We start from the raw sequence: 16425 nt of genomic DNA on the forward strand, positions 1-16425 counted from the left end.
AGGGACTCTCAAGAGTCTTCTCCAATACCACAGTTCAAAAGCATCAATTCTTTGGTGCTCAGCTTTCTTTATAGTCCACCTCTCACATCCACACATGACCATTGGAAAAACCATAGCTTTGACTAGATGGACCTTTGTTGGCAAAGTAATGTCTCTGCTTTTTAATATGCTGTCTAGGTTGGTCATCGCTTTTCTTCCAAGGAGCAAGTGTCTTTTAATTTCATGGCTGCAGTCACCATTTGCAGTGATTTTGGAGCCCAAAAACATAAAGTCTGTCACTGCTTCCATTGTTTCCCCATCTACTTGCCATGAAGTGATGGGACCGGATGCCATGATCTTAGTTTTCTGAATGTTGAGTTTTAAGCCAACTTTTTCACTCTCCTCTTTCACTTTCATCAAGAGGCTCTTTAGTTCTTTGCTTTCTGCCATAAGGGTGCTGTCATCTGCATATCTGAGGTTATTTATATTTCTCCTGGCAATCTTGATTCCAGCTTCTGATTCATTCAGCCTTGCATTTCACATGATGTACTCTGCATATAAGTTAAATAAGCAGGGTAACAATATACAGCCTTGGCGTACTCCTTTCCCAATTTGGAACCGTCTGTTGTTCCATGTCTGGTTCTAACTGTTGCTTCTTGACCTGCATACAGATTTCTCAGAAGGCAGGTCAGGTGGTCTGGTATTCCCATCTCTTGAAGAACTTTTCATAGTTTGTTGTGATCCACACAGTCAAAGACTTTAGTGTAGTCAATAATGCAGATGTTTTTCTGGAACTCTCTTGCTTTTTTGGTGATCTAACAGATGTTGGCAATTTGATCTCTGGTTCCTCCAGCTTTTCTAAAACCAGCTTGAACATCTGGAAGTTCACAGTTTATGTACTGTTGAAGCCTAGCTGGGAGGATTTTGAGCATTACTTTGCCAGCGTGTGAGATGAGTGCAATTGTGCAGTAGTTGGAACATTCTTTGGCATTGCCTTTCTTAGGGATTGGAATGGAAACTGACCTTTTCTAGTCCTGTGGCCACTGCTGAGTTTTCCAAATTTGCTGGCATATTGAGTGCAGCACTTTAACAGCATTATCTTTTAGGAATGAAATAGCTCAGCTGGAATTCCATCACCTCCACTAGCTTTGTTTATAGTGATGCTTCCTAAGGCCCACTTGACTTCACACTTCAGGATGTCTGGCTCTAGGTGAGTGATCACACCATTGTGATTATCTGGGTCGAGAAGATCATTTTCATATAGTTCCGTGTATTCTTGCCACCTCTTCTTAGTATCTTCTTCTTCTGTTAGGTCCATTCCATCTCTTCCTTTATTGTGTTCATCTTTGCATGAAATGTTCCCTTGGTATATCTAATTTTCTTGAAGAGATCTGTAGTCTTTCCCATTCTATTGTTTTCCTCTATTTCTTTGCACTGATCACTGAAGAAGGCTTTCTTATCTCTCCTTGCTATTCTTTGGAACTCTGCATTTAAATGGGTATATCTTTCCTTTTCTCCTTTGCCTTTTGCTTCTCTTCTTTTCTCAGATATTCGTAAGGCCTCCTCAGACAACCATTTTGCCTTTTAGTATAGTATAGAGAACTATATTCAGTATACTCTAATAAACCATAATGGAAAAGAATATTAAAAAAAAAAAGAATGTATATATATGTGTGTGTGTATAACTGAATCATTTTGCTGTAGAACAGTAATTAATACAACACTGTAAACCAATTATACTTTAAAAAAATTCTTAATATTCCCTAAGATTAAGTCAATTGAGTCATTTACTATTCTGCACAAAGTATCTCTTATCTGTCTTTGTTTTTACTCAACATGTAACCTAATGATCCCACTGGACCCCAAGACTTATGCAGTCTTTTTCTATTCCCTGAGTATGATTTCCTCTGACTGCAAAACTCCAACCTACTTTGTATTCTCTTATCACTTCTAATCAGATTGAGCCCTTGAACAATGGTTGTTTTTGTCCTCATCTCATTGCTCCTTCTTGGGAATGTGATTCCTGCAGCACTCACACAGCACAGTGATTCACACATTGGAGGTGCTCAGTAAGTACTAGTTGAATTTACAAGAAAGGCAACAGAAGGCTTCTTAAGAGGGATTGAGGTTTAGCGGTCAGAGAGTCTCAGGGAATTCTGTCCACCATGGTGGATGCTGGTGCGTCCGTTCATCCAGCATTAGGTCAGCGAGCCAAGGCAATGGTGCAGCACTCGGAGTCCTAGTCTGAGGGAAACCTCCACCTGTCTGTGTGGTTCTCTCTCCCATCCAGGATATGATTAATCATCTGTGCAAAGACAGTGAAGGAACTGTTGCTACACACAATATGGATTCCCTCAATATTGAAAAGTTCAGCATAAAAGAGTACGTAAGCTAGTCCCATTTTACAGGACGTTGCAAACAGGCAGAAGTGAGCATGGTGGGGAGGGAGGAGTCAGGCGGCTGGGTGGGCACTGGAGGCTTCTGGGTGCTGTTCTACTTCTAGGTCTGGCTGATGTCACATGGGTGTGTTCACTTTGTGACAATTCACCAAGCCACACACTCATGATGTGTATATTTTTCTTTAGGTGTATCACACTTTATTCCAAAATTTTATTTAAAAATATTTCCTGTGTGTGTGCTCATTTAATTATCCAACGAAGCTGTTCTAGCAACAGAACATTAAAAGGCAACAGGAAGTCTGTCACACACATTAAAGCAAACCCCCTTCTCTAAATGTACTGTTCTTGGCTGCCTTGCTCTGCAGGAGGATCTTATGTTGCTGCAGGAGAGACTGAATTTTATAATACACATCTGCTTGAAAAAAATTTCCATGATTACATGCTATAACAAGAAAAATAAAATCAGCCAACAGGAAGGAAATGGAATTGTTCTCAGCAGCAAAGAACAATGTCCTGGGTTGCTTCCTCTTTGTAGTGTAGCACAGAGTAAACAAAATGAGCATCCTGATGGATTTTATTTTAGGCAGCTTTAACTTTGACTATAATAAGCATGAGATAATTAAGAAATAAGTAGAATGTTTATTTGACATTGTCTCAGATGTTAAGGCTCTGTACTGGAAGTCTCTCTCACAGAGGATCAGGGAGTTATTCTTTTGATCCTTTCTTTTCTATTTCAACAGTTAGTGGTTATTTTTCACTTGGATTTGTAAATTCCTAGAGGGAAATATTCTCAATTTTGGAAAGCATCTGTTGAAAGTAAAAAGGCAATGAGTGATTGCAGTGGTAAAACCCTTGCTTGTTGCATGAGGGCTACCCCATTCATCTTCCTTTTTTGCCTCCCCAGTCTCTCTTTCATGATCTAAGTAAGCCCCACAGCATCAGCGTTTTGCCTCTATGGCACACAGGGTGCAACTTTGCAGTTGCCTAAATGGCAACCCACTCCAGTATTCTTGCCTGGAGAATTCCATGGACAGAGAGAGGAGCCTGGTGAGCTACAGTGTATGGGGTCGCAAGAAGTTAGACAAGACTGAATGACTAACACTTTCACTTATCTTCCCCCACAAGGCTGGAAACTTCCAGGTGGCAGAGATCATGCTCCTAGGGTAGAAGATGGATCTTCTGCACTGTTTGCTCTTGTATGGGCAGAGGCTGGTGGCTTGCTACTTAACCTGGGCTGTGAGCTGCTAGGAGGCAGGGAGCAGGTTCCTCGTGTTGTATTTCCCTTGTTTGGTACATTGTAGGGGCTCAGTAAGTGTTGACTGAACAAAGCAAAAAAGGAAGTTGGATCAGTTCTCCCAGTTTCAAGGTTCTGCAGTTGCCTGACCTCCTGAGTGCTGCAGAAAACTGTAATTGCTTCGTGGAAAGCATTCTATGGTCTATATTGGAAGTGTAAATGGCATTCCTTCTGTCCCTACTGGTCACCACATCCCTGTGTATAGTCTGGAATAAAGAATGTGAGTTGGGAAAATTCCCTGGTGGCCCAGTGGTTAGGACTCAGTGCATACTGCTGTGGCCTGGGTTCAACCCCTGGTCGGGGAACTAAGATTTCACAAGCCAAGCAACAAGGTCAGGGAAAGAAAGAAAAAGAATGTGAGTAGGCAATGGGGCTGAAAGCTCACGCTTCAGTTCAGTTGCTCAGTCATGTCCAACTCTTTGAGACCCCATGGACTGCAGTATGCCAGGCTTCCCTGTCCATCACCAACTCCCAGAGCTTGCTCAAACTCATCCATCAAGTCAGTGATACCATCTAACCATCTCATCCTCTGTCGTCCCCTTCTCTTCCTGCCTTCAATCTTTCCCAGCATCAGGGTCTTTTCCAATGAGTTGGCTGTTCACATCAGATGGCCAAAGTACTGGAGCTTTAGCTTCAGCATCACACATTCCAATGACTATTCAGGGTTGATTTAAGATTGACTAGTTCGATCTCCTTGCTTTCCAAGAGACTCAAGTCTTCTCCAGCATCAGTTTGAAAGCATCAGTTCTTCGGTGCTCTGCCTTCTTTATTGTCCAGCTCTCACATCCATACATGACTACTGGAAAGACATAGCCTTGACTATATGGATCTTTGTTGGCAAAGTGATGTCTTTGCTTTTTAACACATTGTCTAGGTTTGTCATAGCTTTCCTGAAAAGAATCAATCGTCTCCTAATTTCATGGCTGTAGTCACCATCTGAAGTGATTTTAGAGCCCAAGAAGAGGAAATCCGCCACTGCTTCCACCTTTCCCCTTCAATTTGCCATGAAGGGATGGAAATGGATGCCATGATCTTTTTAATACTGAGTTTTAAGCCAGCTTTTTCACTTTCTGTCTTCACCCTCATCAAGAGGTTCTTTAGTTCCTCTTTGCTTTTTGCCATTAGAGTGGTATCATCTGCATATCTGAGGTAGCTGATATTTCTCCTGGTAGTCTTGATTCCAGCTTGTAACTCATCCAGCCCAGCATTTCATATAATGTGCTCTGCATGTAAGTTAATTAAACAGGGTGACAATAAAAAGCCTTGCCGTACTCCTTCCTCAATCTGGAATCAGTCTGTTGTTCTAACTATTGCTTCTTGACCCACATACAGGTTTCTCAGGAGAGAGGTAAGATTGTCTGGTATTCCCATCTGTTTGAGAGTTTTCCACAGTTTATGATCCACATTGTCAAAGGCTTTAGTGTAGTCACTGAAACAGAGGTAGATGTTTTTCTGGAATTCCCTTGCTTTCTCTGTGATCCAGCAAATGTTGGCAAGCTGATCTCTGGTTCCTCTGCCTTTTCTAAATCCAGCTTGAACATCTGGAAGGTCTCAGTTCACATACTACTGAAGTCTAGATTGAAAGATTTTGAGCATAACCTTATCAGCATGGAAGATGAGTGCAACTGTCCGGTGGTTTGAACATTCTTTAGTACTGCCCTTCTTGGGAACTGGTGTGAGGATTGGCCTTTTCCAGTTCTGTGGCTACTGCTGGGTTTTCCAAATTTGCTGACATATTGAGTGCAGTACTTTAACCTTTTAGGATTTTAAATTAGGATTTTAAATATCTCTGCTGGAATTCCATCCTCTCCACTAGCTTTACCACTCCGTGCTCCCCTCCAACACTATTTAATAAGCCACTTTGGTTGGCGACTACGGGAATCACTAGACATCTTCAAAGTCTTTGCATATGCCATTTTTAAGAAATACAATTTGCAATCTGACTTTTGCAAAGAGATTAAGCTGGGGGCAGGCTGGAAGGTAAGACAGAAGCAAATGCATAGGAATTTGAGAAGTGGAGAACCCTGAGATTTCTTTTATTAAACAGTGAGAATAAAGTTATTAAGAATTAGAGTTTCAATCTTGTAAACCTTGTAGAGTACATGCAACTAGAGAGCAGGGATGAAAAAGGGCTCTGTCTTGTGTAGCATCTAATTGCTCTTTCCAGTTGTGAAGTCAGACAGATATTCAGTTTCTACATACTCACTGCTCTTTTCCTCAGTTTCAGATTAATTTGTTAGTAAAACTTTTTCTTTGCAGTACAAAGTGCTATAATTGTGAGAGGTGAAAATTTGGTTATATTAATCACTAAATCTTTCTCTTCCAATCCCCTCTTGTGTCGATCATCAAACACACTGTAATGTGAAATCTTTGTAACATGCATTTGATACATACTAAGTCTCAAGTTAACATTAAGTTCACATTTTGAAACTTGAAGTTGGTAAACAGAAATACAATTTAAAATCATAAGCTGGTTAATTTTTCCTCTGGAAAAAATATTAAGTCTGTAGTTTCACACAAGTTCTTTTTCCAGATCAGCAATTTTTGCATACTTTAAGTGCAAGGTTCTTGAATTCATTTAATACATTTTCCCACCTCAGTGAACACAGCTATACTCCTAAGAGTTTGGAAATATAAATATATGTTTTAACAATAGTTGTTTCTGGAGGGTAGATTTGGGGGTTTTCTTTTTGCTTTTATGTATTTTCTGACTTTTCTGTACTAAGACAATAATTTCTAATTATTTTAAAGCAAGAGGGAAGTTGTGGTTAGAACATGTAAATTTAAGAACTCTTAAGAAATATTCATATGGTCACTCCAATAGCCACATCTTCTATCTAGACTTGCTTGTCATCAGTCCATTTCCATGTGGTTAGTATAGCCTAAGATGCAAATGTGACTGTGACACTTTCCTTTGAATCAATTCCCTCCAAAGGTACTTCAGTATCACTGTTCATACTTACTATCCTGCATCAGTCAGTCATGTTTCAGTTCCAAGTGACAGAAGCCTCACAAAATAGCTTAAGCAAAAATGAGAAATTTGCTTGCTCATGAAAAATCCAGGGTGAGCTTTAGACAAGGCTAGATCTAGGAGTTCCATGATGGCATTATGTCTTTTCTTCCTTGGTTCTGCTGCTTTCATGTTGGTTTTATTTCTAGGCAGGCACAGTCCACCTGGAGGAAACAGTCATTGGCATCTCCAGGTACACTTCGTCCTTAGAACTCTATTATAGACGATGAAGAGAGGACTTGGTCTGCATTGGGTCATGTGCTCTTCCATGGGGTCAGTCACCCTAGAATGGAATGAGGAGGCTACAGAAGGAGGAGTGGTCCCCAAAGGAAGAGATTCCAAGCAAACCATCATTCCTCCAGGGGCGCATAGTTGAGCAGCTTCTTGGTTAGGTCCACTTGGGCCAGTGCTGCAGCAGTGCTTCTGGGCCAGCATCCAGGGTATCCTTTGGGTGTACTCAGCCTGCAGCAGCCCCAGGCAGGCCTCCCACTTGTTGCCAACAATCTTGCTACAGGTGAAGCAGTGCACAGATATTATCATGGCAGCAGCATGCCAGCTGGCTGGTCCTCCAGGCTGTCCCAACTTGGAACTTGCTAAGTATGTGTTACTGAAGTAGATGTGAGCTTGAATTACATTAACTACTAAATTATGCTAAATTAAGTATCACTGACCTTTGAATATAATGTTATAGTTCTACTTGATATTGGTGTTATCTGATTATCTAGGTAAAGGGTTTTTAACCTGGAGTCCACAGAACTCTAAGGGGATTTGTCTGAATTTGGGAGATATGTGAACTTGCTTAGGAAAAAAAAAATTTTTTTTCACTAGGCTATAACTGAAATTTAGTATTCCCTTTGATTATAGATGCATATAATCCTGAGATGTTTTAGGCAGTAATGCGACTTTGTCGTTAATAGGATTCAGGTCTTTTCATATCACATTGTAGTTGCAGAGATCTCAATATATTGTTCATGCTGCCTCAATGTCATAGCAGTTATCAAGCTCTCTACTACATCTGATTATTAAATGAACACATACATTACTCTATCACACATATATTTTGATAATTTACACCTCAACATAACTGGTTTTATCTGTAATGCTATGCATTTTACTTCTGCACTTAAAAACAACATTCTGAGACAGGATCCACAGCACAAAAATGTTGAAGTGATCTAGCATTCATTGGAAACAAGATGAGACCAAAGTGTGATGATCTGACTCCAGAAAACCTCTAAGGCGGAGCTGAAATAAGAGATTATGAGCCTTTTCAGTTTAGTTCAGTTCAGTTGCTCAGTCATATCCGACTCTGCGACCCCATGAACCACAGCACGCCAGGCCTCCCTGTCCATCACCATCTCCCGGGGTTTACCCAAACTCAAGTCCATTGAGTCGGCGATGCCATCCAACTGTCTCATCCTCTGTCGTCCCCTTTTCCTCCTGCCCTCAATCTTTCCCAGCATCAGGGTCTTTTCAAATGAGTCAGCTCTCCACATCAGGTGGCCAAAGTACTGGAGTTTCAGCTTCACCATCAGTCCTTCCAACAAACACCCAGGACTGATCTCTTTTAGGATGGACTGGTTGGATCTCTTTGCAGTCCAAGGGACTCTCAAGAGTCTTCTCCAACACCACAGTTCAAAAGCATCAATTCTTCTGTACTCAGCTTTCTTTATATCCCAACTCTCTCATCCATACATGACTACTGGAAAAACCATAGCCTTGACTAGATGGACCTTTGTTGACAAAGTAATGTCTCTGCTTTTTAATATACTGTCTAGTTTGGTCATAACTTTCCTGTTATGACCAGGAGTAAACATATTTTAATTTCATGGCTGCAATCACCATCTGCAGTGATTTTGGAGCCCCCAAAAATAAACTCAGCCACTGTTTCCTCATCTACTTGCCATGAAGTGATGGGACTGATGCCACGCTCTTAGTCTTCTGAATGTTGAGCTTTAAACCAACTTTTTCACTTCTCTTTCACTTTCATCAAGAGGCCCTTTAGTTCTTCTTCACTTTCTGCCATAAGGGTGGTGTCATTTGCATATCTGAGGTTATTGATATTTCTCCCGGCAATCTTGATTCCAGCTTCTGCTTCATCCAGCCCAGTGCTTCTCATGATGTACTCTGCATATAAGTTAAATAAGCAGGGTGACAATATATGGCTGTGACGTACTCCTTTTCCTATTTGGAACCAGTCTGCTGTTCCATGTCCAGTTCTAACTGTTGCTTTCTGACCTGCATACAGGTTTCCCAAGAGGTAGGTCAGGTGGTCTGGCATCCCCATCTCTTTCAGAATTTTTGACAGTTTATCGTGATCCACACAGTCAAAGGCTTTGGCATAGTCAATAAAGCAGAAATAGATGTTTTTCTGGAACTCTCTTGCTTTTTCGATGATCCAGCAGATGTTGGCAATTTGATCTCTGGTTCTTCTGCCTTTTCTGAAACCAGCTTGAACATCTGGAAGTTCACAGTTCACGTTTGAAGCCTGGCTTGGAGAATTTTGAGCATTACTTTGCTCACCTGTGAGATGACTGCAATTGTGTGGTAGTTTGAGCATTCTTTGGCGTTGCCTTTCTTTGGGATTGGAATGAAAACTGACCTTTTCCAGTCCTGTGGCCACTGCTGAGTTTCCCAAATTTGCTGACATATTGAGTGCAGCACTTTCACAGCATCATCTTTTAGGATTTGAAATAGATCAACTGGAATTCCATCACCTACACTAGCTTTGTTTATACTGATGCTTCCTAAGGCCTACTTGACTTCACATTCCAGAATGTCTGGCTTTACGTATTTGGATCTACTAAAAAACACATTAACTAAATGCCACAGACATTGGCTTAAGAGCTTGCTAAAGACAAATTCACTTCTTTGTGTGGTTATCTGCATAGGTATTCACTAGAACAGGATTTCAGTTATCCAAACTGTTAGGGCATGCTCTGTAAGGTTGTGAGATACTTTCTAACAATGTTTGTTGATAAGGACCTATGAGAGGTGAACTCCTCAGAACTGTTCTCTAGGAACTTCTCTTTGGTTTACTGATCTTGGTTCCCAACAGGAAGCAGATAGTTCTTAAATGATGACACTTGAGGAGATACTAACCAAGGTGTGGGGTGTAGGGGACTTCACAAGAGGAAACACAATAGCTTCAACAACTCCTGGCTAGTAGCAGATCTGGCATCACCCCTTGGCCAGAAGGGAAGAGAACAAGGAGTGGCAAATCTAAATAAATAAGCAAAGTTTAGAGGAAGTGGTTACCTTTGAGTATTGAGGTAGCTCATTGTGGGAGAGCCAAGACCATCCCTGACCATCCTCATATCTCAAGCCATGACATTCCTTAGCCAATCCTACCCAGAAGCCAGGAGGCGAAGGGGCCCACTATTGTGGCCCACTCATCAGCCTTTTGGGGACAGAGAGCAGAGTGGAACTGGAAGAGGTAGAGATATCCAGCACACTTGGCAAATTTCTACCACAGCAATTTCCAAACTAGTTGATGGTCTAAGAGGGCAGAAATTAAAAAAAAAAAAAAAACCCACAGCTACCACTAAAATTCCCGCAAGTTAACTGTTCGGTATTACTGAATGAATGGACGAAGAACTTAAATATTACTGAAACATAGAGTAAAAGGAAACTGCAGTTAGGAACTACGTATTTACTTTCAGTCAGAACGGATACTTAAAATGTTATGGAAATATTGGAGCATGGATCAGCAATAAATTCTACTCTGTAGATCAGACAGATATGTCACAGTTTTATAATGCAGTTAAGTACAGTTCATCCTCCTTATTTGTGGATTCTTATTTGTAAATTTGCCTGTGGTTTAAAACTTTCATGGTGCTTTCACAGTCATGCACAGAGTGGTGAAAAATTTGACCTTGTCCAATGCATATGCTCCCAGTTGAGGGTGACAAGATGACATGCTGTGTTCTTGGTTCAGTTCATATATTTCAAACAAGCATCCTTTGCTCTATTTAGCACACTGTTTTTTGCATTTTTGTTTTCAGATTTTTTAATTGGTGGTTTTACTGTTTAAAACGGCCCCTGAAATAGCCCCCAAATGAAGTGCTGAAATGCTGTGTAGTGTCTAAGTACGAGACGGCAGTCGTAGACCTTACGGAGGAAGTGCATGTATTAGATAAACTTGGCTTGGGCATGAAGTTATGGTGCTGTTGACCCCTGAATTCAACATTAGTTAACAAAGCAGAAAGACACCTGAAACAAGTTCACATGTTGATTAGTTGGTAAACACGTGGCCAGGGACTCACAGAATAACCCCAATATTCCCCCTAGGAGCAACGGTTCCGTAGTTGCTAATTCTGTGTTGGTGGGTACCTTTATGGGCTTCCCAGGTGGTGCTAGTGGTAAAGAACCTGCCTGCCAATGCAGGATGATGTAAGAGATGTGGGTTTGATCCCTGAGTCAGAAAGATCCCCTAGAGAAGGACACGGCAACCCACTCTAGTACTCACGGTTGCAAAGAATTGGACATGACTGAAGCGACTGAGCAAGCATGCAACACCGTGATTTTACAGAACCTAATTACCATGAATGATGATGATACGTGCTGTTTTCTAGTCCCTAATAAAGATTCAAAATAGAAAATTCAATTTACAAAAGACACCGAAGATTTTTCTATATTAGCAACTAATTGGCATTCAAAACGCAAAACCAGGAAGGGGGAAAACATTAAAACCTGCACATAATTTTAATATGGTATATTAAAATTTATTACTTTTTGATAGTATTAAGCTAAATCCAAATTATTTCAATTAAAGTTGTCTAGAAGGCCATATAGCTTGAAAATTAAAGAAATCAGTGGGAGGGAAAAGCAAAAACAATCTACTTAATACATTGACTTTACAATCACAAATGCATTATTATCTGGACTCAGTTGGTTAATTCAATCCTGCTTATTAGTTAGGCCAATTTATACCCACTACACAAGAAACCCTACATTATCCAAAGGCGTTATGCTTCTATTTACAGTAGCATAGCAAATCTGAAGTCTTTTTTTAAAAAAAAATCACCATTCCATTGACTAATGTAACCAATTTCCCATGCTCTGGCATAAGAATATTTGATGTTAGTCAACAAAGACAGCCATCTATTATTCTTGAGAAATATAACAGTGGCAGTCTTTTGATTTTTTGTTTAAAGTAAATAACTTTGAATAGTAGAAGAGCTGAAATTTCTAACTTGCTTCCTAGCCACAGTAAGAATGACATTTTCCCCCAGGGACCTTCAAATATTTAAAAAATTTGGACTAACATTCTCTAAGAATCCATACATATCAATAAGAAGCTGACTTTCTTGCCAGGCTTCAAATGCCCTAAAGATGAGACATAGTACATACATTATGAAGAGCTTATGGATGAACGTTGAGTGCCTGGGCATTGTTACAACAGTAAAGGTTAAATCACTTTTATTTCTGAAAGACACTTTTGGTACCATTATCATATCCCAAAATAGGTATTAATGCTACTGATGATTAAGAAGCTCAGAAGTTATAATTATGCCTCCCTTATTGTGGAAATAAAGTAGGAGAGCTCTGAAATGTGAGGGAAAAACACCCAGGCACTTAAATCAATGAATATTTGCTAGGAGGAAACTTAAACTGATTGCAGCCTTCAGAGAGCTGTATTAACACCAAATAGCCACATTTCTGTCCACTATAAGGAATACTATAAAGAAGCAAACAAGCCATGTTTAACAAAATGTGTTAGCATAAAGTGTAGTTTTTCACACTTAGAAAAATTTAAATCTTTAGTCTAACACTTAGATGGGCAACAGCCTAAAGAAAAATGAAGAACTATACACACCAGCTATTTCAACTACAAAATGCTCTGTGACTGAAGGAAAATAATTCAATATTCACTATCATTTTGTAAGAGTATAACTTCAAGGAATGATTATGCTCATAAGTAAACACACGATATTCCTAAAGATTTGCAACTAAGGTTTGCAAGACATGAAATCAGACTGCAAAACTAGTTGAAAGCAATTAGAGTCCAATAGCTCTCTTATGTTTTCTTTTATGCTCTTTATTTTAAATTGATATTTTAGAACAGTAAATTATCTTTCATAGCAGTTCTCCTGGTCTGATAATATAGTACCCCATTTTTGAATGTAGAGACTTAAGATAAATCAAAATGAACATTAAGGCGTACAAACAGCTACTTTTAAGTCTGCTCTTATTTAATAAAGATCGTTTCAACTCATATTCAAATACATGGAATGTTGGCACAAAACTGAAGCTGCTGTAGAAAGATCACAGATGCTCTGTGGGTTATTGAAACTTCCATCTCTCTAAAAACATACCCTTAAATGGTCTTAATTGTACAAATTTAAGTGTTGAGAAAATGTCTAAATAATAAGTAACAATTAAAATAAAATGTTTATTTGTAAATTATGTACAGAATACATTTTACTTTACGACAAGGAAATGGGAAGAACCATCACCTTCCAGCCAATTCTGCTTGCTCCCTCTGTTGGAGATGACCATCTTACTCTGAATCAGGTGTACAAATCAGTTTGGATTTCCTAAGTTGGAAAAGGAGAATTTGTAGCTAAACTAAAAGTGTTGCTGCATTATTACTAGTTGGCTTGTTCCACAAAATGTTTTTGAACCCTGCTAAGTTAGAATCTTAGAAGTTTTCTGGTATAATTTAATAATCAACAAAAGCTAAACTAATAAGAACAATAAGTTTAAGCATTTCACCTCAAAGAAACTGTGAAATGGCTACAAAACTATGCTTAATCTGAAATATTGGTGTTTATTTTTATCCCTTTTATTCTGATTAGCCTAACAGTAAAAAGCCATACAACTATCAAAAATGCCATTAATCTAAATGTCACTGTGGAAAGTGCATCTTTGATAATTGTCAAAATAAATGAGACCTATTTACTGTAAAATTATCAAATAGATAAAATTTATAAATGGCTTTAGACTGTACCAATAATAGTATTATATGAAATGAAGGACTGAATATAACTGCTTAGATGTCAAATCCATTTCAGTAAATGGATTTAAACAATGCTACAAATGTCATGTGTACATTATGATGATCAGCCAACATAGAAAATCCAACCTCTTGCACATATTTAGTCCCCAAATTAGTCAGATTATGATTTTTCATGTGAAGATTTAGTTGTTTCTCCATCATTGTCTTCCTCCTCCTCCTCTTCACAATCCCCATCTGTTTGCTGTTCCAGTTCCTCTTTTGTGATCATTTCAAAATCATTCCCATTTCCACTACTGTGTTGGGATCGGTCATCTTCCCTCCTGTCACTGTCTGTGTCTGAATGCCGCTCTCCACCTGAGCCTTCTGTTCCATGATTTCCTGGTCCTACTTTCCCCTCCTCATCTTCCTTTTTCTCACTGTCTGACTTTTCCTCACTGTCGGACTTCTGTTGCTTTTTGGTTTCAGATTTCTCATCTTTCTTTAAGTCTGCTTTTGGTCCTTTGTATTCATGTGTGTACAGAGGTCTGAAGGAGTCAATGAAGCCCACGTCAGCAGTCAGATTTGGCAAGAACCAAAAGTGGTGCCTTCCTCCAGTTATGAGCCAAATGATGAGAAACAGAATGCAACGAGCTGTGGGAGAAAAATTTCTCTAATTGAATAATTCAAGCATTGACTCAGACAGCAGGGAATATTTGTTAATGAAAAAGAGGGAAAACATTCAGTCTTCCTATTTGCATATTACATGCACCTTAAATATAAACAGTTAAATCTTAGTTTAGCAGCTATCAAGAGTATTCTGGGCACACAGCATTCTGCTCTGAACTTGAGGGCACAATGCTACAATGCCATTCAAAAAAGTGTTTTTATGTTTTTTTAATCTGGGCACTGTTCCTTGGATATACTTATAATTTATGTACTTTGCTATGTTACAGTTCAATAAGCACAGCTGCCAGTTGGACCCTGAAGTATGCGTGAAATCATTGTAGAAGAAAAAAGGAAATAAAAGCAAGTAAGAGATGAATGATATCTTAAGAAGCCTTAGAAAGGAGAAAGCAGGGCTGCACTATGACTTCCCTAGATACTTTTGCTTTTGTAAGGCAATTCCGCCATTAAAAAATATAAAAAATTATGCTTTTTACAGCCATTCTGGTATAAACATAAATATAACCCTGCACAGGTTCACTATTAACAGAAGTGTATATATTGTTACTTTTGATTTTAGAAGAAATGAAAATGAAATTATTTCCACGGGTCCCTAAATGTATCATGAGTTCAAGGCACGTGCTAACCCTACCTAAAGGATAAGTCTTCTAAGTAAAAATACTTTTGAACAGTAAGAGAACATTTTCCTAAGCACAATTTCTTTTTATTTAAGGACAACATTTTCCCAATATTAAGTAACATACAATGCAAATGAAATCCAGATTGGTTTAACAAATAGGTTTGAAGTTACTCTTTTAGAGCACTATGATAACTATGGGCTTCCCTGGTGGCTCAAATGGTAAATAATCTGCTTGCAATGCAGGAGACATGGTTTGATCCCTGGGTCGGGAAGATTTCCTGGAGAAGGGAATTGCTACCCACTAAAGTATTCTTGCCTGGAGAATTCCATGGACAGAGGAGCCTGGAAGGCTACAGTCCATGGGATCAACAATGGTTAGATAATGGAAGAAATAGAGAATTTTAAAGTTTATAGTATTGAACTATGATAAACCTCAGTATTTCATATAGCTTTCTTTTAATTTATCAAATATATAGAGCTGAGTGATTTGTCTGGATTTTACTTTTGTAAGGGTCATGATTATGTGAATGTTATGAGCTAATTAATTATGACAGGTTTCTTGGGTTTCATTTTAGTTTTTGTTTTCTTTACAGATAATCCTATCACTGTTTTCTAATAAGGTCTGAGAAAAGCTCATCTATGTTTCTTCCATTATTTAGCTTCAGACAGGTAAAATAGTTATAGCTGCCTTGACTTTTATGAAGCAGTAACTTCTGTTTTCACACAAGAACATAAATATTCTGAAAGGCTGTATACACACCAGTTATCTTTTGTGTGTACAAACAGGAAAGGCAAATATGCCTGAAATTATGAAATAAATCAGTGAATAAACCCCACTGATAAAAAGAAATAATGAACATCTCTTAAGGAGGCTGCATATTTTTTCTCCAAATAGAATTATGATGTTACAATAGGTTCTGAAGGGTTATAAAACAGTTCATAATATGAAATCTTGCCTGAAATCCAAGAAAAAGCAACATTAAAGTGGCAAATAAAATCGTATCCCTTTGGGTGTAGCAGAATTCTTTTTTTTTCAATAGTTTTTCTCTATATGGCAGTATATTATTAGGGGCAAAAAGAGAAGAATCATGAGGAAAAACTACTGATATAAGTACTGTCGTACCATTTCTATGGCCTGGTGTGCTGCAGTCCATGGGGTCGCAAAGATATTGGACACGACTGAGTGATTAAACTGACTGAACTGAATCACTTCTGTACTAAAAGTGACATATTCAGAAAATTGCCAAAGGCCTTATTTTAAACGGCAATACTAAATATACATGTTCAAAACAACACCAAATTTAGTTTGACCAATAAATAATACTTCATGAGATAATATAATAAAATCTCCAATTTATAAGTAGGATACAGATCAAACCATTTAAAAGTATATTTGGAATTGTCTAAGAGAAACAACATTTTCCAAGAGAAGTAACAAAAATGTAGGATTTATTTTCTGATTTGATTGACAAGGCTGTTTAACATACATTGCTACTTAAA

At 38.7% G+C, this 16425-nt stretch overlaps 1 protein-coding gene and 1 pseudogene across 1 annotated transcript in view; both read right to left on the reverse strand.

The window, feature by feature from the left end:
* Positions 1–6284: 6284 nt before the first annotated feature.
* LOC139034660 (DNA-directed RNA polymerases I, II, and III subunit RPABC5-like) lies at positions 6285–7468 on the reverse strand (annotated as a pseudogene).
* Positions 7469–12701: 5233 nt separating this feature from the next.
* Positions 12702–16425, reverse strand: part of SEC62 (SEC62 homolog, preprotein translocation factor) — a 28023-nt gene continuing 24299 nt past the window's right edge. Inside the window, exon 8 of the mRNA XM_020882111.2 lies at positions 12702–14273. Within this exon, the coding sequence (XP_020737770.1) occupies positions 13804–14273 (470 nt within the window). The 3' untranslated portion in view covers positions 12702–13803. The remainder of the gene's footprint in view (positions 14274–16425) is intronic.

Source organism: Odocoileus virginianus, chromosome 4 (assembly GCF_023699985.2).
Source record: "Odocoileus virginianus isolate 20LAN1187 ecotype Illinois chromosome 4, Ovbor_1.2, whole genome shotgun sequence".
Lineage (NCBI taxonomy): Eukaryota > Metazoa > Chordata > Mammalia > Artiodactyla > Cervidae > Odocoileus > Odocoileus virginianus.